Source organism: Scheffersomyces stipitis, chromosome 7 (assembly GCF_000209165.1).
Source record: "Scheffersomyces stipitis CBS 6054 chromosome 7, complete sequence".
Taxonomy (NCBI): domain Eukaryota; kingdom Fungi; phylum Ascomycota; class Pichiomycetes; order Serinales; family Debaryomycetaceae; genus Scheffersomyces; species Scheffersomyces stipitis.
In genome coordinates, this window is record NC_009047.1 from 745,691 (window position 1) to 771,759 (window position 26,069).

Below are 26,069 nucleotides of genomic sequence, written 5' to 3' on the forward strand. Positions count from 1 at the left end.
TTTATTCTTGTCATTTCATATGGCGAGATAAGGGTTGAACAATTGTTATATCGGTTTGCATTTGTCCTATCAAATTATATAGCTGTTTCAGATTATTTCGTAGATAAGTTATTTGCTAGACAATGGAATTATTTGGTACTATAAAGTCACCAGTTCTAATATCGAGACATCCGTCAACTAGATATCACCAAGGTACGATTATATAGTGGCATTCTGGACTATCTAGTCGCTCCGTTGCTCCATTCGTCACGGTAGCCACAGTAGGCTATTACGATTTCTTGTACAGATCTCTGTAGATAGCGTCTCCCGTTAACACAGCTTCCTTTATATCCTTGACATCATGTACACGGACAATATCAGTTTTCTGCTGTATGCATGCTATAACTGAAGCTGCAGTAGCGACCATACGCTTGGAAGCCTCAGGTTGATTGACAATGGAGCCCAAGAATTTTTTACGAGACGTACCCAACAAAGTAGCTAGGCCATTGAAACTGACATACATATGTTTGATACCATTGCTAGCATTACGGTGATTGCTATCGCTGATATCGACGTTCACTTGTACCGAGTACTGCTTGAAAAGAGAAGCGTGCTTGATGAGTTGTAGATTCTGCGATAAGTCTTTGGCAAAGCCGATTCCGGGGTCGACAATGATCTGCCATTTTCTCACACCTCTGTCGAACGCCTTGAGCATCTGCAAGCTGAGTTCGCGGGAAACTCCGTTGATAAGGTTATTCACTTCGGGCGTCAAATCTAACTCCTGATGGCCCAAAATGGGATCCACTAGATATTCGATGATGTCATCGTTAGTGTTGGACTCGTAATTCGTAAGCTTACTCATCGTAGCAGCCGTACCCCGGGTGTGGTTCATAATGTAAGGACAGCCATATTTTGCTACTACATCAAATATAGCTTCCTCATATAAGCCCATTGAAATGTCGTTGATGATGTCGGCACCAGCTTTCAAACACTCTTCTGCCACTTTGGCTCTGTAAGTGTCTACAGAAATTAAACAAGACGACAATTGTTTATCTGATGAAGCTCTTATAGCCTTTACAAGAGGCACCACTCTCCGCAACTCTTCTTCTTCAGTAGGTTCCTTACTGCCAGGTCTAGTAGAGACACCCCCTATATCCAAGATATGTGCACCATCGCCAATGAGACTCTTTGCTGTCTTCAAGACCTCGTCTACAGATTTGGAAAAGTTCACACCTCCGTCACTAAACGAGTCTGGTGTTATGTTCACAATTCCCATTATTAAAGTGGAGTGCAGATTCTTCAACTGGTCAAACTTCAAGATAGTGTCCTTGTTATCGAGTCGCGGAACCGGAATTAACTGCAACAAATCCGATGACTCTTGGACAGACTCGTTGGGCTTACTCAAGAGAAGCTGCAGAAGATGGTTATGGATAGGCTCAGCACTGACTGGGTGAATATGGTCTGGAGGTAATAATTCACAGATGGGCTGCAACACAAACGTCCTTTCCAACATCAACTTATGAGGAATAATTAGGTCTTCGTGGTTAACACTGATATCGTCGTAGAGTATTATATCCAAATCTATAGAACGAGGACCATTGTCGAACTCTTTCTTTCGGTTGATGTCTTCGTACTCTATCTTCTTAAGTATGGCCAACAAGTCGTGTGGGCTTTTGTTCTTAAAAGTCACCTTCACAGCTCCATTGTAGAAGTCTGGCTGGTCCAAGTAGTACATAGGCTTGGAAATATATAACGACGAAGTGGACTGAACCTTTACACCATATTTTTCCAACAATTTCAAAGCTGTCTGGATATTTTCTACCTGGCAACCTTCATTGGATCCAAATGCTATATATGCTACGTGCTCTTCGTTAGCTTGACTCTCGGCATCTTCAGCAGCAGTGGGAAGATTGAACTTTTCTGAAGGGTGCAAATGAGTGGAAAATCCATCTGACTTAGGAATTGGTTCTACACCCTCAAAAGAAGCCTTGGTCATCAAGGAAGACACTCCAACTCCTTCGGTATAGCTGATGGCATTGGGTTTGGTTACTTTAGCAAATACAGAGGTTACACCTTTTTGGTGGTTCTGGAAGATCAACTGACCAATTTTCATCACCAATGCTTCTACAGTCTTGAAGTTCGACAGCTCTACATAGGAAACAACATCATCTATGATCTCATGTATAGACACGTCTGATTCCTTGTGCAACTTGAGTTGCAAATCTATATCTACAATCTGTCTCTGGAATCGTTCAAATGTAAAAACACCAATGATTGTAAGCAAACGTAAACCTCTGACGGCGATTTCATCAGGAATTGGTTCAGAATCAGTTTTAGAACGGCTCAACCTGTACTCAACACTGTCAGCTCTGATCTCAGACTTGACACTTTTGACTACAACTTCAGCTTTGGATCCTCCTCCTTTCTTCTGATCTAGAACAATTTCACTTACAGATTCAGCGATGTTCCCTAAGGACTTGAAGTTTCTGTGTTCGTTGGCTTTCATGAATTCAGAGATGTTTCTGGAAATCACAGCATAGTTCAACGAGTACTTCAAGTTGTCAGTCACAGACGCTTGGTGAAAATCGGTATCTAGACTAACAGAAATAGTTATCGGTTGGGGTGAAGGTCTGTTCCATGCGTCCTTGCCGGTTATGGCTGTAGCAGCGATATCTTTGGCAAAGACTTTGTCGTTGAGCATGGGGTAGAAAGTGTGAAAGGATCGGAGTTGGAACAGCAGGGTCAAAACCCTCTTAGAAAACAACTTTCGTTGGAACACTGCGTCGGTAGATTCTCACTTGGCTGTACTACGGTGTGTCGTCAGCCCCAATGGTAGCAATTACTAATACAGCAATAGTGTCGTTTGTAAAATGATTTGCGAACAATTCTGAAAAGTCATTTTTCATTTTCATTGATTGCGAAAAAAACTGAAGCACAAACAAATTACGATAAACCTTCAGAGTTATAAGCCTACAGACATTTTTATGTTGGCATATAATGAAACGCATGTACTGATGTATAGGTATGCTGTTATATATAAAAAATTGCTATTGTAAACTATAGTAGAAAATGTGAAAGACATAGCAATTGACATTATCTCGTTCACTTACTCAGATTCAGGATCAGAGTCAGAATCGCTATCTACCAATTGATCAAGGAAGTCTCGTGTGCCTTGACTTTTGGCACTGGGTATTTCCTCCTCCTGTTCTTTCTCTTCCATATGTTCGTTTACCTTAGATACAATATCAATTTGTTTCATAAACTTTTTCGACTGTTTCAGCACCAATTCGTCTGCCTGTAGATCGTCTTCTATTTCAGTAGCATCTGCGATAACTTTGCCATACTCAACACTTTCCATCACTATCCTCTCAGCACTGTCAAAATCGCACAGCAAGTCTTCCATAGCCATTCTTATGATGACTTCGTTTGCTAGAACATGTGTTGCAAAGCCTGACGTCGTCCAATAGGAAACGGTTTTGTTTCTATGCGCCGCTCTTAGTTCCTTGGCCAATTTTACACTAATACTGTTTCCTATCAACAGCTGTCTCTTGAAGCCATAATAGCCTCCACAGAACTTGTCCCAATTTATCTGCCATTTTTCTGTAGCTGAAAGTGTTTCATGAACAGAACTGTTTGCCTGATTCTTAGCCAATAAATAATATGCTGACGGTGCTTGTTTACCTTTTAGGATCAAAGGTAGCACATCAAAATATTTATCTGCTCTCCTCATCAACTCTTTTCGCGACCTTATAGGCGACGGAAATGCGTACTTCTTGAATTTGTCTATAACAGCATCTGTCTTTGACTCCTGATGCTCTTTCATGACTTGCAACACGTTTCCATTGGCTATTTTCAAAGCAAACGAATCAGAGACAGATGGGACTCTGTCTGTATTCTCATCTTCCACAACTTGTATAAGTCCTTCTACTTCGTCAGAATAATCATGAGATTTTTGTATGTTTTGAGTTTTTCCAATGTCTTCCAAATCTATGAGTCCAGCATCAAAGTCGTCTATGTCCAGATCTGACCTCAATTCATTATCGTATTTTGAGTAAATGCTAGAATTCGTTTCACCTTCTAAATCCAAAAAACTGGAACTGTCTCGTGTTCGAAGAATCGGGTCAGACTTTTTAGAAATATGAATATATGGTTTCTTGGCTGTGTTTCGCCTTTTGTAGGTTTTTACATTGATATGGTCTGGTCTAGATTCAAACAATTGTTGTGAATGTGTGGCTATTCTAGTGGGAGACTCGTTTTCAGGTGGAGAAATCCTGCTACCTTGGTTAGGACTACTATTTCGCTTGAGACTGCCATATTTTCGTTTGCTTTCAAACATTGTGGCTAGTTCAGTAGGAGTGAATTGAACATTTTCATGGTTCTGAATTGAAATCTAGTTGCAATCATTTCTACCACGCGACATTTATTGATCTGTTTTTAATGCGACATCAAGATAACTATTTTACGCGACATTACTTCAATAAAGCAGTAATTACAAGCTTGTATTAATGTTGTTTCTATAGGATTTGCTTACAATGACTCTAAGTTTTTCTACCAGATATGGTTCTATCACTTTTACCTACTAACTTCTTTCTATTTCATACATGTTTATTTGCTATTCATTCATATACAATTTACTTCGTGTGCCTTACAAATGGTTGCGAAAAATGATACTTCTTTTTAATGTCTATTTATACAGACTATTTTAGTATAGCTATTGCTGGTTTCCACCTTGTTGGAACAAGTTAGCTAAAGTGGCACTCAAGTTGGGGTTGCCACCTTGCTGTTGTAAGTTGTTTAAAAAATCGGGAAATCCCTGTCCCTGTGGCTGTGAAGGTTGGTTAAATCCTTGAGGTGGACGGGATTGCGATTGCGAATCTGACTCAGAGTTGGCAAACAACCCAGATAATGGGTTAACAGATGATTGCGTGAATGTGTTGAAGTCTGGCTGAGCTCCGTGAGACATGTGGCCAGCTTGATGTGGAAGCAAAGTAGTTTTGGCATATTCTTCATCTGGCTCACCTGGTCTATTTGACTTAGGACCATTCCTGGCAGAATTGGTAGGCATCTTTTTGGACATGGCCTTAGAAGAAATACCAGCACCAATCTCAATATCAGGCTCATCTATAACCATACCGCTCAGCAAAGGTTGACCTCCAGTTCCTCCCCATTGAGCATTGACCACCCATGTCTTGTCTGCATCAGTCAATCTCTGGATAGGAATGATGGAAATACCATGTTGGTAGTTGCAACAGTCTCTAGGTCCAAAACCAACACCCCAACGAGTTCTCAAGGGCATAGCATTATCCTTGTTGAATTGTCCAATGACCTGTTCAGCTTCTCTTCTCGAGTAAACCTTGACGAAAGCGTGCTTTCTTTCGCTGTTCAAAATAACAGATTGAACTTCAGCGAAAGGACTCAACATGTGAGCTAAAGCCTGATCGTCCATGTTGCGTGGGACACCACCAATGAATAAAGTTCTAGACAAAACCTTGAAAGAACCCTGAGGCAAAGACTGGTCGAAACCAACATTTCTAGGACGATAATGAGGAGTTCCTGGAACGTTAAGATCACCTCCTGTGCTGAGCCCACCAGGACCACCGTAGCCTCCTTGAGGTCCACCAAAGCCTCCCTGAGGTCCTCCATAGCCTCCTTGAGGTCCTCCAAAGTTACCTGGACCACTACGATTATAGCTCATTGATTCGTGTTGTCTAGGAGGAGATCTGACTCCTCCGTATCTGTTACCTGGAGGAGATCTAGATCTGTTTCTACGAGAGTAGCCATTATCTTGCTCACGTCTGCGTCTATCTGATCCATAGTCGTTTCTAGGAGGTTGTTGGGGAATCAGAGGAATGTTCGGAGGAGGTGCAGATCCGGAGCCTCCTTGTTGCATTTGTTGCAACATATTGAAGATCAACTGTTCGTTTCCTCCCTGACCTTGCTGCGGACGGGGAGCAAAATTTGGTTGTGATGCACCTTGAGGAGCAGAGAGAGCTGATAATTGCGATAAGATTGTGTTGGCCTTGTTTTCAGCGGGCTGAGTATTCTGCGAACCTGGAGAGCTAGTTTTGGCCAAAGAGGCAAGAGCCAGTAAAATACTGGTCGAATCTGTCTTTTCAGCAGTTGCAGAAGTTGCCTCGCCAGTTGGCTTAGCAATTTCTCCCGCAGCTCTTGGAGGAGAGCCAGGAGGAGTAGTAGAAGTAAAGTGCTTTTGTCTAATTCTGACAATGATGTCATGGCTGAAAGTTTCAGCTCTTTCCCAGATATCTACTAACTTGCTGATCTTGATATTCTGAGCCTGAGTAATCAGTAACTCCAATGCGTCGTCAATCAACGACTCGATCAATTCACTGATCTTGAATACACCAGAAGCAAAAGTGCCCTCTGGAGCCAGAGACTCGACGACCTGGTTCTGCTTCTTGGCTTCTTCTAAATAGGCTCTTACAATGGAATCTACCACATACAAGGTTCCCAATTTATGAGATGATGGAGCTGCTTTACAGTTGGAATATAAGAGAGTGATCAACGAGGACTCCTGATCAATGTTCTTGACTGCTAATTCTGTCAACTTCTTGATACGAGTACCAGAAACTCCGGGAGCCTTCAAAGTAGGCAACTCCTTCAAAATGGATTCGAATTCTTCAACGGACGACATGGTTCTTTTTCTCTTACTGTTTTACAACTAGTACAAGTTTTACTTAGTGGGAGGAAGGTTTTCTTTTAGTGATCGACTATACGAAATTGCAAAATACGAAAAAGTACACCCCTAAAATCTCTCTCGACTCTTACGATATACGGTTTTTTTGTGGTGATAAAACTGTGAAAAAGTCTGAATCCAACGTATTGCCAGTCTAATTCGTATATAATGAAATCTAGTCAAGCAGAAAAAGTTGCGATACAAAGAATAATATATTAATGTCTTACTTGTACTTCGTTAAGCAAAAATACTACTAGATTAATTATAGTCACGGAAGCCGAAAAAAGGGTAAATTGAAAGGCGAAAAATTCTTGTGAGCCCAGAGGGAAATGGGCTACTTTTATAGGCTGGCAGTCAATTTGGTTTGCGCACGTTTTTTTGTTTGAGGTTTGAATATGCTGTTTGTTGGTGACGACAATGTGAAAAATCTAAGAATACTCACTATTTCTGTAAATATCTCGGTGATTTTCTCGACAAATCTCTGATATAGGTTCACCATGCTATTGTGATATTCAGAACATGTATCTGTTCTTCTGATACACTGCTCTGGCTTGGAAGATCTTGTGCCGATTTTCCTATGCGCATGTGCTCTTTGTCACCTGACTATCGCGTGCCATTACTTACTCTACATTCCAGAATTTACACGAGCTGAAAAATAGCCGTGAAAAATTTCAATCCAGCTTCCAAGTCTACGACTTTTCATGATTCCAGTTGACTCAATAGCACGTTGATAATTGTGATTCAATATGAAGAGCGTCTTGGGCAGAAGCTTTACTAGAGCTTATGCTACGCAGAGCTCGACAGCTCCTAAAATCTCGTCGACTCTCTTGCTTCTGAGAAACCCAGTTGTAACTGCAGACTTAAACCCATTCCAAGCCCAATACTACAAATACCAGAACGAGTTATGGCGCAGATTGATGTGGACCTTCCCCAAGTGGTTCTATTTCAGAGTCGGAACGATTTCGGAGCAGCGTTTCCGTCAACTTAACAAAGATCCTGTCTCCAACAACCCCGATATAGAGTTTCCTAGAGGTAGACCTGAGATCAGACACCAAAGAGATAGACGGTTCAAGCAGGAATTGAGACTTCCAAAGACATATAAGGAAGAAGTTGAAGTGGATGATGCCGGCGAAGATACAGGAGCGCCCGGAGCCCCTGCTAATGACGATTTGGCTCGTAAGATTGTACCCAACTCGAGAATAACCAAGGCAGATGAAGCCAACGACAAAACCAGTTTGGAAAGAAAGTTAAGTAGAACGTTGTATTTGGTGATACGTAACGACAACAACAAGTGGGCTTTGCCCAACTTCGGCGAGAAAACCGAAGAGCTCCAGGCATTGCATGATTTGGCTGAGGAAGGGTTGTACAAAATTGGAGGAGAACATATCAACTACTTCAACGTCTCAAATACTCCATGCCACTTATACAATAACGAAGTCGAAAACAAGAAGGAATATTTCATCAAATCCCACATCTTGTCCGGTGAGTTCGAGCCTCAAGATAAGTCGTTGCAGTATCTCTGGTTAACCAAAGAAGAGTTGAAGGATCACTTAAATGAGGACTACTATAAAGATATTGCTCATTTGTTGAACGACGTGTGAATGAAGCTTGTATATATATTGTAAATACATTCACGTCAATGCATGCATAGGAGACATAAGGTAGTACAAAATCAGTGTAGCATGAAGTTTCACATAGCTGTGTTGCGAATAGTATACGATCATAAGAAACAAACTATACAACAGAGCTCAATGTCTATACAAAATAGTGGATTATTGTTTCATGCATAGTACTAAATTCTTCTAATACATTTCTAGCTATTATACATCTATAAGACATTACATGTTCTTCTTCCCCTTGATGGCACTCTCGGCCGCATACACGGATCGGTCCAAAAGAGAACCAACAATGAGAACACCAGCTACTGAACTGACGACTCCAAGAACGAATCCAGACCAACTCTTGGCGTACTGTTCGCGGTTAATGATTTTTAATGGTGAAATATCAAAGTGGAAAACAACACCCGGTATGCCTCCTTTAGCATGCAAGGTATGTTGATGGTCGTTGTCTTTACCACCGCTGATAGGTCTATCGTGGGTGATGACGGAGAACTGGTTAGCATCCAAAGCCTTACTGGCACCGTTCAAGAACTCGAATCGTGTAGCTACCACCTTCAAGTAGTAGGTGAAGACGTGATTCTTGTCGTTGAGTGCCACACCGTAGTTATCCAATGGATGAGTTGATTCAGCTGTAGGAACCAGCTCATCAGGAATAGGGCCAAACGTCAACTTATTTACAATATGGTCAAAATTAAGGTGAGGGTGCTTATCGTAGAGGGAAAGATCGTGGACATGATGACCAGAACTGGTGAACGAAGCTCCCGGAGCAAAGTCCATAGTTCCAGAGATTCTGTTGATTCTGGCATTACCTTTGATTCTACAGCCCTCTTTGCCGTTGATTCTACTTTGAACTCTCTGGACATAGCCTTCGTTTTCACACTGTTCAATGTTCTCACCGTCATAGAAACCCCACAACTTTTCAGCGTAGGCAAGCTTGACTGTTTCACAGTCATTACAACAGTATTGCTTTTTGTCCTGGGGCAAGGCACCGTAACATGAGCCACATTCGCCATCTTCGCCCTCTTTCAAGCCTTTAGCCATTTCCTCTATCAGCAAATCGGCGTTAATTGGCGTTGATTCCCTGTCAATAATCTCTTCTTTGATTTTACCCTCGCTGTCTTTGACAATCCTAAACTTTTCAAATCCTGACTTCAAGATATCCAACTGTAAGTCGCCTGCTTCGTCCATGATATCCAACGATAACAAGTCGCACGGTAAGTTGTGGAACGACACATCGAGGTAGATGTCCAACGGCTTGTTGATATCTCTGTCTACGACCAATTCCGGTCTCGTAATCACCGAGGTATAGTCGCTGTATTCGTTTCTAATGAGAAACATTACAACGAAAATGCAGAAAAGCGTAATGATACCCCCGGAAGTGGTTCTGATTCTGGCATCTTCCACCGTTTTGGCAAACGCGTCAAACGTAAGAAGTTTCGGTCTTTGACCAGACATTTTTGGTGTTTGAGTGTGTTGGTATTCTGGTGAATATGGTCAGTTCATGAATCTAACTGAAAAATTCCTAAACTATGCACGAATTGTCTTTACGTGGCTATAACGACATTTGTTCGTATCATAGATGCGACATTCCTGGACACCGATACAGGGCTATAGTGGCTTCGGTAAAGACATGCTGGAGTTTGATTCTATCCACTGAGGAACATAACGAAGTCAATATTATTGTAAAGTATTTTAAGTATAGAAGTATTATCTCTTTCCACTACTTCATGGATTTTTTTGATCTTTTTTAGTATTCTCTATTTTCTTGTTTGCAGAAGATATACAAATATTATTGAATTTCGCAACCAATCCTAAAATACCAATCCCAATTTTCACTTATCTCTCCAAAGTTTTTGAACAATTATATTAATAATATTGTAATTTCTACAAGACCAAAATAATTAGCTTATTCATTCGTATACTCATTGTAACAGTTCACCGAGTCTCTTCTAGTTTCTTCTCCTCCATTTTACCATTGTCTTGTTTGTCCACAATCAGATAATCAATTTTCACTTTCGCATTTCTCCAGATATTTTCAATGGATCCAGATCTGAGATTTTACAGTTTTCATGATTCCAGTTCTTCCAAACCATCATTAAGAATGTCCAAAGTGATCTCCAAGACTAACAGGTCGTTCTTCAACAATCTTGCTCCAGTGCAGATAAAAGACAAGCCGCTAGCCGGGCACACTTCTTCGTCATCAGAAATCATTCTCATTTCCATCAACAATACTGGAACCAGATTAGTGACATCCCGTACAGACAAATCCATCCGGATCTGGAAGTGTAACCCAGACAGACTCAGCGACCCTCTCATAATCGAAGATGCCCATACACGGCCCATTGAGCTGGTGGCATGGAATCCCAAAACAGAACATTCGTTCGTCACAGTGGGGAGAGACACCTATGTCAAGCTATGGAAAGGACATACAGGCAGTTTGGAGAGACAGATCAAGGTTGAGAAGACATTGAAGCAACTGGATGCTACAATGTTGATCCACGTGAGCTATTCACCAGACGGAGAACTTTTGGCGGTTGTGGACAGAGACTCGACTCTCTTCTTGTACTCTGTTGCTCAGAACTATAAGAAGGTACACGAAACCAGATTGGCTGAACACGTCTACGAAATTCAATGGTTCCACGAGGGGCACCTGTATTTTATTTGTGCCCTTCACGATGGAACATTGCCTATTTATAAAGTGACGGATGTAGAAGACAGCGATGGCGACGTTCATTTGGAATTGAAGACACAATTGACAGGACACAGGTCGTCAGCTACAGCCGTAAAAATCGACCCCAGAGGGACATACTTGGCCGTTGGGTCCAGCGAAGGCGTTATCAGTCTCTGGAACACAGCCACCATGCTCAATAGTAAAGTGATTACCGATGTTGACGAGTCTATCAGTAGTCTAGGGATCAGTAGAGATGGGGCCTATGTTGCATCTTCTTATGATAATGGCTCTAACATCATAATCTACGACAACGAGGCCGGCAAGAAGGTGTATGAAGTGCCTAATAGTATGTCGGGCAAGATGGCATTTTCTTGTATCACCTGGTTTCCCAACAAGACTTCGTTTGCATACACCAGTGATTTCGGCACTACTCTTACGTTGATGAAAAAGCCATAGGGAATAGAAAGACAAACGAGTCTATGGCTGTAGAGAAGTAATCAAAAATTTGTATTATAGAACGACATCGAAATATTAACAACAATTGTAAAAGTGTAATTGCAGAGTATTCTACCGATAAGAAATGAGAGTGGAAAACAATTTTGGGATTTTGCACCCATTTGAAATCTCTGAAGAAAAAATCGTACAACCGTAGTCGGTATGGCCAAAAAATTCGTGTCATCAAAAGAAGGATAAGCTTACTATTGTAGAGATCCAGGTGCCGAAATAAGTAACAATTAGTACATTTGGCATTACAAATGGCTCAGAGCCAGATTCATTTCAAATTTCAATCCTGAGCAGTCAGAGACGTTGTTACAGGGACCTGGGGGCGGAAGCTGCTGACGAGACCCTTTGCAACAGGATGGTGCAATCTGTAAAGAGAAGAGAATGGTGTGGAATGTAAGTGGGAATTCATCACGCAAGGTACAGACTTCACTACAATAGAGACAATTGCATGCACCAACTACAGGTGACAAAGACGATTGAACAGTGCAGATACCGCAACGATCAGAAATTTCAAGCAGAGTTCGAGATGCGGAGAGACGAGACGAGACGAGAGACGAGGCTCGTGAGAGAACGGACAATGTAAAGCAGTGTCCAGTGCTGGAGGAGACTGTTTCGAAGACGTCACAGCGAAGATAAGAAGAAAAAATTGACGGTGGGAAGCATAAAATAATTGAGCTGAAGCCAGAACTACTAGAGAGTCCGAAAAGAAAATGCAGAGAAATTGTAGAGAAGTTGCAGAGAAGCTGCAGAGAAGTTGCAGAGAGTTGCAGAGAGTTGCTAAGAGAGCACGGAATGTAGACCAGAGCAGCTGCCTATACATTTACATGGCTTAAGGGCGGTGGGTTTTTGTTCGTTCAGACATTCCGACCGATTTGACAAGCTGGACGGCTAAACTAAGGACAGGGAGTACCTGCACGCAGCCCAAAGCAAAGGTGACGAGACGCGTCTGTATTTTGGCTGAGGACCAATTGGGAGGAGGCAGCACCTGTTGTGGATGGAGGAGGTGGACAGCCGGCAAATTAGTGTGGGAGGCAAGTAGAAGCTGGCGAGGATGTAGACATTAGAGCAGAGAAAATAGCGAGAGACCCACGGCAGCGAGAAATAGTGGGAGATAGCGACAGCGAGAGCGTAGAAAAAAATAGAGTTAGCGAGAGGTTCCAGCACGTCAGACTTGACACATTAACAATACACACTTACCAGCACTCATGAAAGAAGGCGATTTCTCTCCAGGAGAACTATGCGGTGGTACAGAGCGATTCATTGTGGTCTTTATGGCACCAGATCTGGGCAGAATCTCGTAATCGAGGACAATCTGAGTGGTTAAAATGGGCGTATTGCCTGAATTGGAAGTGCACAGGGTTCGAGAATTTCAGCTGGGAGGCCACGTAAGGAGCACGGAGAGCAGTACCAGTAGAGAAGAAGACAAGTAGACAGAAAAGAAGCCAGACTCTCCCGCAATCACAGCAGAGCTCCGTATGGTGACTCCAGCACAGTCGCTCTACGGTGGTATCAGTGTAGGCAGCAGATCTTAGTGCTCATGAGACCTCACTTCCCGAAGCAGAAAAATTCCACCCTCAGAGACTGAACAAATTCTACACGGTAGCAGGTCACTGGCTCGCCAGCATTCCCAGGGTATATACGCTATTATTACGCTACCAGCCCCAAGTAGACAGAACCCAGTAGACAGCAGCATGTAGACAGTAGCTCGTAGACAGAGGAGCACAGCCGTTCTGAATCGTCTTCTCTCACCACTTTTCTGCTTTCGCAGTGTCTCGGTTTCACATCTTCCTCAGTACTGAATTTTCAGTTGTACTGTGTTCTTTACTATCTGTCCTGTCTGTTTGGGCCGAACAATAATAACAAAATAAAAAAATCCATTTTCAATTTTTCCAGATACTGTATTGTTGTTATTGTTATTCGTTTTTCACTACTGTTCTAGATACTGCTAGACGTGTCTATCACCATACTCTTCCATCTACTACACCATAGAGCTGCCATAGAGCCACTGCCCATCTCTTCCCATCTTCCAATTTCTACTAGTAGAATCGAATATTTCACATATTTCATTCGCATTTTTCCAGCCTGAGCCATCGCTTTTTCACCGTTACCAATCACTGGTATCCGCCAATACACCAATAACCCCACAAATATGGAAGTGAATCTGCAGCCGGCTCCGCCCTTCCGGTCCGTCTCCACAACGTCAAACTTATCCATCAACTCATCTTCCACGTCCATCACCAGAGTAGCACTGGGCCCCCTTATAGCCATGAACCAAAATTTCAACAAGCTCCTGCTGCCTCTGGATCACTTGTACTTCCAGTGCCAGCTGCTCAAACAGAAGCTAGGCCGAATCCACGGGATGGAGCCCTTTTTAGCACTGGCCTACTCAGCGGCCGAACAATGCGCTGAACAACAGGCTCTCGCACTTTCTCAGCAGATGGCTGAGACTAGCAATGGCAGAAACGATTTCCGGTCGCTGGTAGGCTCCTCCGGTTTCTCCATCCATTCTGACCATCTGAACTCATCAAATTCGTTCGCCGCTAATAAGGACAAAACCTCAAACAACATCTTCACCTTCACGGCTGGTATCTTGCCTGCCAACATCTCTGTAGATCCAGCAACTCTTATGTGGAAGCTCTTTCAGCAGGGTGCTCCTCTTTGCTTGGCTTTCAACGCTGTAGTACCCGGATACCAAATTCCAGTAGTCGGTAGTGATGATTTGAGAATCTGCAAGAAGTCCGTGTACGACTTTTTGTTTGCCGTCAAGTCGCAGCTCAACTTCGACGACGACATGATCTTCACTATATCCAACGTCTTTCTGGATAGCACTGAGGATTTGCTCAAGATCATCAAAGTAGTGGACTCTGTATTGAGTGTCAAGAAGGACAATCCCCATTTCAGCTTTGAATTGGAGTCGTCACCATCGGCTGTCGGGGAAGTAATCATCTCCAACGAGCGATCCAAAGTGTTCAAGGAGATCATTGACACCGAACGGAAGTATGTCACCGATTTGGAGTTGCTTTCTCGCTATAAGTCTGAGTTGGTCAATGCCGAATTGATCCCCAATGAGCAAATACATTCGTTGTTCCCTAACTTGAACGAAATAATAGACTTCCACAGAAGGCTATTGAATGGGTTGGAGTGTAATATCAATGTGCCCTATAAGTACCAGAGAATTGGTTCCATATTCATTCACGCTGCTGCAGGGCCCTTCAAGGCATACGAGCCATGGACTATTGGCCAGATGTCGGCAATAGACTTGATCTATAAGGAATCCTCCAACTTGAAGAAGTCGTCTACCTTGCTTGATCCGGGCTTTGAATTGCAATCGTACATTATCAAACCAATTCAAAGATTATGTAAATACCCCTTGCTATTAAAGGAGTTGATCAAGGCTTCGCCAGAGTCGTTAGATCCCTCCATCCCACCTTCGGCATCGTTTAACGAAATGATTGTTGCCAGAAATGCTATGAAGGAAATGGCCAACCAGGTCAATGAAGCTCAAAGAAGAGCTGAAAACGTAGAATACTTGCATCAACTAGTGAACAGGGTCAGCAACTGGCGTGGGTTCAATTTGCGCGACCAGGGAGAGTTGCTACACCACGGAGTGGTAGGAGTGAAAGACTCAGATACCGAGAAAGAATACGTAGCGTACTTGTTTGAGAGAATCATTTTTTTCTTTGTTGAGACAGACAAGCCTGATCAAAGCAAGGATAAGAAGAAGATCTTATCGTCTCGTAAGAAATCGTCTGCCTCGTCGTCTACAGCTAACTTGCTTGAGTCGATAACCAAAGCAAAGTCGCTTAAGCTGTCACCGTTAGAGTTGAAGGGTAGAGTTTACATCTCAGAGATCTACAATATATCTGCTCCTTCAAACTTGGGATACTCTTTAGTGATATCGTGGTCAGGAAAGAAAGAAAGTGGATCTTTTACTTTACGATACAGAACCGACGAAATCAGAAACCAATGGGAAACATGTTTGAGAAACTTGAAGACCACAGAGATGAACTCGCAAATCCAGCGCAAGTTGAGAGACTCGCTGGGTTCTCAGGATTCTTCGATCTACGATGTTACAGCCTACTCAACGAATAATGCTTCACCTAACAATACTCTCACAGGGTCGAATGAGAACGGATCCAGCAGATCGTCCAACGGCTCTTCTTACCAACGCCACCACTCGTCTTCGTCCACTTTCAGTATGATGAGACAGTCTCGATCCAGATCGCTAGGTGGGCAAGACTCTTCTACCAGATTATCTACGTCGCTGGGAGTTCCTAACTACAACAGTAGTAATATCTCTACACCTATCACTCCTTCTATTGAAGATTTTGGCAACGACATCAGGATCAGGTTGATTTACAACACAACAGAAATTCCCGATTGGCTCATTGTTAGCACCACCATCCAGTTTAACGAGTTGTACCTGAAGATATCTGGCAAAATCGTTACCAGTGAAGTTGTCACGGATGATATCTTGGTCAACAAGTTGAAGTACAAGGATGAGGATGGCGACTTTGTTGTGATGGACTCCAACGACGATTGGGTGTTAGCCATGGACATGTTGAACGAGATGAGTGAAAGCGACAGCAGCGACAGCATTGGTATGAGACGTGATTTAACGATATGGGTTTCTTAGGGTAGCGAGCCACACTTATGTATATGTGCTTAATGTATGTTTAATAAGACAGTTAGTGTAGAGTGGAGTGTGTTCATGGCATGGTTATGAGAGATGACCGTTGAGTATGGTGTGAGAAAAAGAGATGAGCTAAGAATATATTCGTGAGAGTTTTTCAATTTTTAAAAGAGGTTAAATAGAACTGATGATACCAATGACCCCAGTGATGTAATATAAGCCTATACTGCTACTAGTAGTTAAGCTGCTGTGACTGGTGACACTATTCTGATGACTTCATGAAATATTTGAGATTGCAAATCAGGAGCTGCTGCGCGGGGACGGAGTCAGAAAATATGTGCGATACAGTTATCTTTTTGACTTCAGCCCCAGCGAGACAAGATGGAGAGATATCACGAAAAGACACTTGGATTATTAGAGAAAGTCGTCCAAGGAGTCCACAGTAGAAGCAAACAGTACATAGAGCACTTCAGAGTGTTTGTAGCAGCCGGATTCAGTGTATAATTTCTAGATAATTGCGTGCTTAGGAATTCAGCCGTTCTGATTCGTCCACTCCAGTGAAAAATTGAGTCACTGGAGAATATATAGAGTTAATATTATTATTGTCGTAATTTCTATTTTTTGCGGAGTGTACCAAAATCGTATCATTTGACTCTTCAGTGGTCATCGTGGGAGCATAGAGATAGACATAGACTTCAGTTTCTTTCGTTTGAGCAGAAACCATTTTGAGGATTAGAATTCTTTAATATAGAATCGAAATATTCTCAAATCAATAATTTTTCACCTTTTCACCACGATTTTTCTGAGTCATCGCACACGATGTTGAACACCAGATCTTCGGCCAGATGGACCCAGCTCTTACGGAGCCAGTGCCGTGCCGAGGTGTTGAGATGTCAGACCGCTTCAGCATCTATTAGAAAGTTCTCTCTCCAAAGGGACTCCACCAACAAAGAGTTTACCAGAGATGCTACATATTCTGTTAAGAGAGGTCTATCCAGCGTGAGAGTTACTTCTACCAGACACTTCTCCCACTCTGCCATTGCCAACAACGAAGTCCCCTATGAAAAGTTGTCCAACGAGGAAAAGGAACTCTTGGCCGAGCCCAGAGCCTCGGATGTAGTCGATGTGTGTATTGTAGGGGGTGGCCCTGCTGGTTTAGCTACGGCAATCAAACTCAAGCAATTGGATAACGAGACTGGGTCAGGCGAATTGCGAGTAGTAGTATTGGAAAAGGCCGGAGACTTTGGCTCACATACTGTGAGCGGGGCCGTAATAGAGCCTGGTGCTTTCAGGGAGTTGTTCCCCAACAGCGAATATACTGAGCAGACTGGAGGCATCCCTCTTCCTCCAGATATGGTCACCAAGGTAACTCACGATGCAATGAAGTATTTAACTGAAAAGAAAGCGTATTGGTTGCCTGAGCCTCCTCAATTGGCCAACAAGAACAAGAATTACATCGTGTCATTGAGTAACGTAGTCCGATACTTGTCTGAGCAAGCTGAAGAGTTGGGCGTGGAATTGTATCCTGGAATTGCTGTGTCTGAGTTGGTGTACAATGAAATGGGAGATGCTATTAAGGGTGTGGCTACGAAGGATTTGGGTATTTCCAAGAAAGGTGTGCCTAAGAGCTCATTTGAACGAGGAATGGAGTTCCATGCCAGAGTCACTGTTTTGGCCGAAGGATGCCATGGATCACTAACCAAAGAAGCTGTTGCCAAGTTTGACTTGAGAAAGGACAGTGATCCTCAGACTTATGGTTTGGGTATTAAAGAAGTCTGGGAAGTCGACCCCAAAAAGTTCAACAAAGGTTATGTAGGCCATTCGTTGGGTTTTCCACTTTCCACCCAAGAATATGGCGGTGGATTCATGTACCACTTTGGAGATGGTCTCGTAGCGGTAGGATTGGTTATCGGTTTGGACTACGCAAATCCCTACGTTTCACCCTATCTTGAGTTTCAAAAGATGAAAACTCATCCATATTACGCCAATGTGCTAGAGGGAGGAAAGTGTATTTCGTACGCAGCCAGAACTTTAAACGAAGGAGGCTATCAGTCCATTCCTCAGTTACATTTCCCTGGTGGAATCTTGGTAGGTTGTTCTGCTGGTTTCGTGAATGTCCCCAAGATCAAGGGTACCCATACAGCTATCAAGTCTGGTATTGTTGCTGCTCAAGAAATCTTTAACACAGTCAAAGAGTTGGACCCAGTAGAAGAAGAAACTTTTGAAGATGAAGTATACAATCCAATTGACTTGGTAGCCTACGAGAACTCGTTCAAGGACTCCTGGGCGTACAAGGAGTTGTATGCTGTGAGAAATTGTCGTCCAGCATTTAACACTGCTCTTGGATTCCTTGGTGGTTTGAGTCATTCTGGGTTCTCGACTATGATCTCATTTGGTAAAGAACCATGGACATTGGGTATCCACCATACTGATGCTGATGCTACTCATCGTGCTGATAACTACAAGCCTAAAGAATACCCTAAGCCAGATGGAAAGTTGACCTTTGACATCTTGACCTCAGTCTCCAGAACTGGTACTCATCATGATGAAGATGAAAGGTGTCATTTAAGAATTCCAAACCAAGACTACACCAGACACGCTGCTATGACGTTCCCAGCTTACAAAGGTATCGAACAAAGGTTCTGTCCCGCTGGAGTTTACGAGTTCATTGAGGACGACAGTGAGTTGGGAATCAAGTTCCAGATCAACAACCAGAATTGTATTCATTGCAAGACTTGTGACATCAAGTCACCAATGCAAGACGTTACGTGGACAGTTCCCGAAGGAGGAGATGGTCCAAAGTATTATATGACCTAAGTTACATGGGCTTAGCATTTATGTATATATTTATGCCAATGTACTAACACAGAACTTTCATATCGAGCCAAACAAGTAAAAATCCAGTTTCACTTGATAAGCACCAATGTGTATACCTGACAAAGATCACAGGCAGTTCGTTATCGAACACAGTTAAAACAATAGTCTATAGGAATACGTAAACAGGATGAAATCGTAGTGTATAATTTTTTTCAGCCATTTTCTTTTATGATTTTAGGAGAGAGAGGATTTTTTTTGATGTTTTTGATCTTTTTCCTTCAAATAGCCAAAGAGATGTATGGGCAAGTAGAGTTGGTATATATAACATATATAGCAAGGTGAAAAAACCGCCAAAAGATTTTTGAATAGCCATGAAGAAGTAAGTCGTAATAATAAAGGAACACAATTGCAAGAAGTAGAGGACAAAGACAAAAACGAATAATAAGTAACCAAAAGACAACCCAGTTAAACATTCTTTCATTAACAACCAAAGAACATACAAGGACATTAACGCAAACAATAAAAAAAATGTAGTAGGACGAGGACGAAGATGGATAAAAAGTAAAGCAACTGAACGAGAATGATATGGTGGATGAGATATAAAAAGTTTTGTAACGTCATTAGGTACGAGTGGATGATACTCAGGTAAATGATAAATTCTTAGCAGAATTCTAGTGAAGTTCACAAAAGCTTGCCATCACAAAACATTTAGAAAGACTAGGCAAAGAACTTGTCTAAGTCCGATAAACTTATGTCTTCCGGGGTTCCGATATCCTGAGTCATGAACCCGGATCTGATGACATTCAACCATTTCTTGTTAGAATGAACAGAACCAGTCGATCCTTCTGAACCGGATCTGACAGAGTCGGAGGTGTCTGTCGAATCCGAAATGGCCTTCAATGCAGCTGCGTGTAAAGCGGCAGCAGCGGCAGCAGCATTGGGGGAGTGTGAACTTGGGGTACGTGGAGCTCTGGGAGCAGCAGCGGCAGCAGTCATGATTTTGGACTTCTTGTTCAAAGAAAGATACGACAATGATTTGGATCGTTTACCGTTCTTCTTCATACTATCGATATAGAGATCGCCAGCTCCGGAGATGAGGTCGTCATCTTCGTCGTCGTGAAAAACCTCGAAGTCTTCAAACTCTAAGTCTGAATCATTGAGATTCTTGTCGTCATCTGTGGGATCGACAGCTTCTGTCAAGGATGCAGCTACTGGAGCAGAAGAATAAGGAACGAACAAGTTGGACTTTTCGATAGGAGTATCCAAGAAAGTAGCCTTGGTGACTCCCAAGTCGAACATGGTCTGTCTTCTTGGTTTCAAAGTAGCCTGCTTACCAGCTTCAAGAGAATCCTCGATCTGTTTCACGTCTTGTTTCTTGGACGTCTTGACAGGAAGAGAGCCAGAGAAAGAAGATGTTGGTGATGGTTCTTCTTCCTGAGTAGTTTTCTGTGTTTCCATCATGTTCTTGACATGGATATGGAAGTCATCAGTCAACAACCCACGGTAGACATATACCATTCTTTTGGGAGAAGCATCAGCCCAGTCACGGGACAATGCATACTTCAACGAAGAGTCTCCCTTTTCCACTCTCTTGACGTAAGCGTTCAATTTGGCACTAACCAAGTTAGAAGTCTTCGTCGAGAGATTGGCCATGTCAGGATGACGTTCGATCAAGATGTCACAGATCTGTTTCACAGTCATACCAGCACCTTCTGGGTCCTTTTCGTACAAGATAAGGAAGATGGCAAAGAGTACGTCGTCTTCCAAAGAAGGATCACCTTTTTGTTCCGGCTTTGGTTTTTCACCCGTGACTGGAATAGTGGTCGAAATTCCTGTAGCGATAGGGACTCTAGACGTGTTCTTTGGTTTCTTCAAGGGAAGACCAGCAGAGGCAGATTGAGAGGATGGTGGTGTCGACAAGGAGGTGGGTGGAGTCGAGCCGCGTGAGTTAAGTTTCTTGGAGTCTCCATTCATCAACAGATCGGGCGAAATGCTTCTGGACGTCGGCGACATCGCTTCTGGTGAAAGCGACTTGTCATTGGTATAGGCAGACATGTCGCCCGAGTGCTTCAAGATGGAAACGGGTGAACTGGGACTGTCGGAATCGAGATCGGAGTCGTCTTCGTTCGCTTGCAAATTCGCAGCCAAATCCTTGTCGCTGCCAATTGCCGATTTGGGCGTTTTTGCGAGCAGCAATGTTTTGGGGTTGAAAGCAGGAGAAGCCGGTGTAGAAGCTACAGGAAAGCCAATGGGTCTTCTGTCAGCTAAGGCCATGGTGAATAGGGTTTATAGTGATAATGTGTATGAACAGGAGAATTCCTTTTGTTTGTTTTAGTGAAATATTAAATTGAGCAAAGTTATTGAATTGGTAGAATTTCAATATTGCAATATCAATTTAGTTTCAACAGAGAGCTTTTTTTCTTGTGCAGCAGGGCAGTAGATGAAAATAACTGGAGTGAAAAAAACGATACGATTGACAAAAAAAGGAACAAAAAAAACTAGAAAAAAAGTAGTAAAAAAAGACTTTCAGTTACTTTCTCTAGTTAGTTTGGTCCATAGGAATCGTCAATGAAGGTTTTTCTGAGGTAAAGGAGGGTTGGTCCGGCTTTTCCTGGGTGATGGATAGTAGGAAAAGACGTCTGGAAAGCCTAGGTGCACAAATTAATAGCAGACTAGTACGAGTTATGAATGAGAGTCGTCAAATGATAGCTAAATATTTAGACGGCTGTAGCGAAAGTGGAATCGATATGGAGTAAGATCTGGTGAAAATGAAAAATCTCAGATATGAAAACAAATTTAAGACACTGAAAAATTAGATTAATATTAATGCGCAAAAAAACATACAGACACCACGACATCGCCGGAAAGTGCTCTTCCCCAGCAGTAGAGCTCAGACACAACCGTCACAATGACAGTAGCACCGGCTGCCTCTGTTGCTGCGAAATCCTGGAGACTTTGCTGCAACGGAGGAGGCTGGGAAAAAGTTTTTCTGACGTAGTGGGCTTTTTCAGACTAACAAACCATACATTTAAACAAATTTCACAATTTTCAACAGAAAAATTCAGAGGAACCTGGGGATATAAGCTAATATATACCGGCAGCCTGTGGCAGACGCTGTGGAGACACGGAGTTGGTGGATAACCTGAAAGAGGTTGGAGCTGGGAAAGCAGAGGTAGAAGAACGAGAAGAGAAATCAGAAAATCTACCGTACTATATCTGGCTTTAGGCTGTATGGAAGGGAAGAGTTAGAGCGTGCTCTTTCGGAGTGCATATAGCGTGTATATGTTTATCAGAGAAGAGAAAGAGAAATCAGATTAATTAATGAGCGGCTGTGTGCAGGGTGTGTTATCTGAAAAATTGCCTGGTCGTGCGGCGGCAAGAGCAATAGGGGCCGTCACGAGATGCGTTGGATCCACACAATTGCTTCGTGGTCCAGAGCTCTAAATGTGATAATTGTGTTCAGGATCGTCGTGGCTACATTCCAATACCAATATGGACAAACTTTCGTTCCTTCTAGCACCAAATCGGTTTGTCTTTTTAGGGCTTGATTGCCCTACTTCATCTCGCGTCCTGCACATGACAGCGGGACCTTCCACCTTCTGGAGCCGCAGGGTGTGGGGCGTGCTAGAGCCAATTTTCAGCTTCTTTGGTTAGGGCTATAGCATTCTGTGGCCCGTTCCGGCCCTATTAATAGTTAGGAGATCGGAAATGCTGGGTGAATGTGGAAAAAGCAATTTATGATGGAGCTGCAATTTTTCAAATTGGCAATCCTCAGCTTGGGGAGCTACGCAATTGGGATTGAGCAAGGAGTCGAAGTTTGAAGCTCAAATATGAGATCAATTGGTACAGTCAACGTTGCTTGGGCCCATTGACATGTGGAGATTGTACAATAGCTCCAATGAAATGCCAGCATGGCGCATCGGCATTTTGTGCGTTTCAGTTGCAAAAAATTATGCCATTGCAAGCGACACAAACTGCCGTAGGATTTACTTATCTAGTTGCACTAATTGTAGCTTAATAGAGTATAACGGGACACAATTGGCTGATGTGAACTATAATTGGATAGAGTCACGAATGCCTAACGAGAAGAATACGGTTATCATCACTAGTAGCAGGACGGTACTCAATTGGACGATCTGTTTGCCATTTGCAAGGAGATCATCGCGATACATAGATAAGAATTACGAAGTAGTGCCCTGCGAACCGACGGTATCTACCCGACACGCATCTCCATTGCCGCATCCGAATTGTAACTTAGAAATCAGAGTAGGCATTTATACCACTGGATCAAGTGAACAAGTAGCAGTACACGGATAAGGAATTGACCAGAAATAACGTTCTACAAAGTGGCCCTGACAATTAAGGAAAATCTATAGTGTGATTTCCACCTGATTTGCCGTGTCGTTAGGTTTCTGCCCTAGAGGTGCCTGATAGCCTCATTGGGTAATGAGATATTTTTACCATGATAGTATAATAGAAACGTGGAAGGGAATGTAGTAGTCAGTATGGTGGAACGTGAAATTTCACGTGACTAATTGGACAATTAAAGCGACTGCATGTACGACTTTAATTCAAAATTAAGTTTCTCTTCTCAGGGGTACGCAAACTCTAATGTGGGTTTGGTCATGTGCATTTCGCATTTCACAGGGTTGTAACCCTGGCCGGCATATAAGCTCGAGACTGCCGCATTGGATTGTCTTTTTTTGCATCCATTTCACAAGATTTTTTATCTCGTACACCTTCCTAAAGCGAATATGGTGAAACTCAGGAACCCTGATTTGGTTGTCTTGTCAATTAACCAGATGGAGGTATTAAGTGCATACTCCTTCGAGATGATGTACATAGCTGCAATCAAGTGCAATCAAGTGCAATCAGGATGCGAATCTCTATCTAGACAGTTTTTGTCGTCTCACTTTGGCGCGGAAACCTCTATTAACAAGAATACTTAACTGAGGCTATAGATTTTATATGTACATGTAGAAAGTGCTCTACTTTTGAAGAGCATGGGCAATGCAGGTCTCGGTTCGTTTCCAGTCCTCCTGCCAGTATGTATCGTTGTAGCATTGGCTTGCGGAATCACCGTTTGGAGGCACAAACCAGTAGTTAAGTGCAATATGAATGTTGTGCAAACCTGACTCTGACTGCGAAATATCATCACCACCAAAACTTGAAACTTCGTGAAACCAGCCAGCAGGCAAGTACAACATCTCGCCTGGGTTGAGCCAGACAGTGAAACTGTTCAAGTCGAGGAACCCAGGGAACTTTTCATTGGCGAAGGCGGTCAATTTCTTGCGCATTTCGGGATCAGTGAATTCTTCAATGTGCAATAAGGCAGGAGGGATCCTCGAAAAGTTAGGAGGATCCTCTTTTTCATCCTTATTATTTAGTTTCAAGGCAGATTGTTTAGACAAAGACTGCAATTGCTTCTCGATGCTTTTGATTTCGGTACTATCTGATTGGTCGCATTTCAATCTCCAGTTCAACACATCTTCGACCATGGCACCATCGTCACGTATATGCTTCCATTCTGGTGCAAACTCGTTATTTTCGTAGTCAATGATTCCACTGTTGTAGATCTTATATATGGTACCTACAGTGTACAACTTGAGTGCATCAGCTGGACTGAAGAGTGTGAATCTCTTGATCCCAGAAACAAGGATATACAAATTGTCTGCATGGTCGTGGTGCAATCCTGAAGATGTTCCATTTCTGGAACCCGGTATAGACTTTCCTAGCCCATAAGTCTTTGGATCTTGAGGATTCAATTGGATCTTTGAAGCTTGGCCAGACTTTGCATGTCCCATCCATAAGTTGATTTGTTGAGGAATCAACGTAGAAAATAACTCAGGGATAATTGGCAAGGTTTGTGGCTTATTCACCAATTTAGTAAGCGGAGGCTGTAGTAAATCTTTGAGTCTTTGTTCGTACTCTGATTGGTTTATGTTGAGGTCCTCGTCGATAACAGGTTCTTGATCGTCCTCGCTATCGAGAAAGTCGTCCCGTAAGTTATTCATGTCTATTGAGTCTACGGAGGATGTGTCTGAGAAAGAAGCATTGAAAGTGATCTTCGGAAGGTCTTCGTCTTCGTCATCTTCGTCTTCGTCGTCTTCGTCATCTTCATGTTCCTCTTCTTCGTCTTCCTCTTCTTCCTCTTCGTCAATATCGTCTTCTAATTCACCTGAATCTTTATTTTCCTTCTCATCATCTTCTTGATTTAGTTCGCCTTCCCGCTTCTCACTATATGAGTCTTCAAAATCAGGATCATCAAAATCATATTGCGTAGTCAAATAGTAATCAGAATTGCCCTGCTTGAAAACATCCAATAGCTTGTGCAAAGTCATCTTGACTCTCTTCTCACCAGAACCAAAGCCATCGTTGATTTTCCTCTCGATCTGAAGCTCATCAGAATAATCTAAAGTATCTAGAATTCTGGATGGGTCAAATGCCTTGAGATCAACGGGCGTTTGGGTAGAACCCAGACCCGAGACCAATTTGACTGGCTTCCGCAACCTTATATACTCATTGAAGAATTGCTCAGAGTCTACATTGTCCTTACCATCTTGGAGTGTAATCTCTGGAAGAACGGCTCCGTTTGCGATCTGGTAGTTTGTATATAAAGACGAAACTGTCGCTCTCCTCTTAAACTTTGTAGCAGAATCCTGCGATGACGACATTGACTCTGATACTCAATTTGACTGGTTCACCTTTCAGTACAGGAAAACAAAAAGCTGGTTCTTTGTTGAAGGTGGATTGTGAAATCTCAAGTCGTTTTCGATGAGTTGGATATATGGAGGAAAACCCCATACACACAACCGATTATAACCGAAATCGTTAAACGAGGATAGGCTAGGAGGATGTCATGAATTTAGTATGGCGAATTCAGCCACGTAAGAGTGGGTCAATTTTGAAATAATCACAAGGCAATAGGAATTTATTGTTCTATTATAGTATTGTCTGTCAGACTGAATTGCGCTATAATGGCCATAATAGAAGATGCTGTAGATAATAGAAGATAATAAAGTACGAATCCGAATAAAATTGTAGGTAGAGAAGACGGAAAAAGAATACAATGAAGACTCTGTAAAATTTAGACCATGCAAGACATTTCAACTGGAACTCAGACCAAAAAATCAAAAATCGAACAATTCGTGG

General features: G+C 42.6%; 10 protein-coding genes across 10 annotated transcripts; 4 read left to right on the forward strand and 6 right to left on the reverse strand. All coding sequences in view use genetic code 12, as the record gives it.

Annotated features, from left to right (window-relative positions):
* Positions 1 to 88: 88 nt before the first annotated feature.
* On the reverse strand, positions 89 to 2,680 carry PICST_66087 (predicted protein; the record flags this gene model as incomplete). Its single annotated transcript, XM_001386302.1, has 1 exon — positions 89 to 2,680. One exon carries the CDS (start codon positions 2,678 to 2,680, stop codon positions 269 to 271), a length of 2,412 nt encoding a protein of 803 aa, XP_001386339.2.
* A 405-nt stretch (positions 2,681 to 3,085) lies between these two features.
* Positions 3,086 to 4,315, reverse strand: PICST_33482 (predicted protein; the record flags this gene model as incomplete). The annotated part of the gene is made up of 1 exon (XM_001386303.1): positions 3,086 to 4,315. One exon carries the CDS (start codon positions 4,313 to 4,315, stop codon positions 3,086 to 3,088), a length of 1,230 nt encoding a protein of 409 aa, XP_001386340.2.
* A 319-nt stretch (positions 4,316 to 4,634) lies between these two features.
* On the reverse strand, positions 4,635 to 6,937 carry PICST_66088 (predicted protein). The gene is made up of 2 exons (XM_001386304.1): positions 5,650 to 6,937; positions 4,635 to 5,553 (listed from the first exon to the last, which is right to left on the reverse strand). Exons 1-2 carry the CDS (start codon positions 6,629 to 6,631, stop codon positions 4,691 to 4,693), a joined length of 1,845 nt encoding a protein of 614 aa, XP_001386341.2. The 5' UTR covers positions 6,632 to 6,937; the 3' UTR covers positions 4,635 to 4,690.
* Positions 6,938 to 7,401: 464 nt separating this feature from the next.
* On the forward strand, positions 7,402 to 8,329 carry PICST_79554 (mitochondrial 54S ribosomal protein YmL17/YmL30). The gene has a single exon (XM_001386119.1). It carries the CDS (start codon positions 7,420 to 7,422, stop codon positions 8,272 to 8,274), a length of 855 nt encoding a protein of 284 aa, XP_001386156.2. The 5' UTR covers positions 7,402 to 7,419; the 3' UTR covers positions 8,275 to 8,329.
* Positions 8,330 to 8,442: 113 nt separating this feature from the next.
* PICST_85013 (predicted protein) lies at positions 8,443 to 9,747 on the reverse strand (the record flags this gene model as incomplete). The annotated part of the gene is given in 2 exon segments (XM_001386305.1): positions 8,443 to 9,389; positions 9,402 to 9,747. The coding sequence occupies 2 exon segments, from the start codon at positions 9,745 to 9,747 to the stop codon at positions 8,512 to 8,514; spliced, it is 1,224 nt and encodes a 407-aa protein (XP_001386342.2).
* A 646-nt stretch (positions 9,748 to 10,393) lies between these two features.
* PICST_49400 (predicted protein) lies at positions 10,394 to 11,419 on the forward strand (the record flags this gene model as incomplete). The annotated part of the gene is made up of 1 exon (XM_001386120.1): positions 10,394 to 11,419. The coding sequence occupies one exon, from the start codon at positions 10,394 to 10,396 to the stop codon at positions 11,417 to 11,419; it is 1,026 nt and encodes a 341-aa protein (XP_001386157.2).
* A 1,998-nt stretch (positions 11,420 to 13,417) lies between these two features.
* PICST_91075 (predicted protein) lies at positions 13,418 to 16,103 on the forward strand (the record flags this gene model as incomplete). Its single annotated transcript, XM_001386121.1, has 1 exon — positions 13,418 to 16,103. The coding sequence occupies exon 1, from the start codon at positions 13,617 to 13,619 to the stop codon at positions 16,101 to 16,103; it is 2,487 nt and encodes an 828-aa protein (XP_001386158.2). The 5' UTR covers positions 13,418 to 13,616.
* A 1,041-nt stretch (positions 16,104 to 17,144) lies between these two features.
* ETF4 (ETF-ubiquinone oxidoreductase) lies at positions 17,145 to 18,917 on the forward strand (the record flags this gene model as incomplete). Its single annotated transcript, XM_001386122.1, has 1 exon — positions 17,145 to 18,917. A coding segment is annotated over one exon (1,773 nt), but the record flags the coding sequence as incomplete, so codon positions are not given.
* Positions 18,918 to 19,132: 215 nt separating this feature from the next.
* Positions 19,133 to 22,072, reverse strand: PICST_85432 (predicted protein). The gene is made up of 3 exons (XM_001386306.1): positions 21,944 to 22,072; positions 20,307 to 21,721; positions 19,133 to 20,267 (listed from the first exon to the last, which is right to left on the reverse strand). The coding sequence occupies exons 2-3, from the start codon at positions 21,189 to 21,191 to the stop codon at positions 19,635 to 19,637; spliced, it is 1,518 nt and encodes a 505-aa protein (XP_001386343.2). The 5' UTR covers positions 21,192 to 21,721; positions 21,944 to 22,072; the 3' UTR covers positions 19,133 to 19,634.
* A 1,761-nt stretch (positions 22,073 to 23,833) lies between these two features.
* PICST_91178 (predicted protein) lies at positions 23,834 to 25,591 on the reverse strand (the record flags this gene model as incomplete). The annotated part of the gene is made up of 2 exons (XM_001386307.1): positions 23,834 to 25,059; positions 25,156 to 25,591. The coding sequence occupies 2 exons, from the start codon at positions 25,589 to 25,591 to the stop codon at positions 23,906 to 23,908; spliced, it is 1,590 nt and encodes a 529-aa protein (XP_001386344.2).
* Between the last annotated feature and the right edge of the window lie 478 nt (positions 25,592 to 26,069).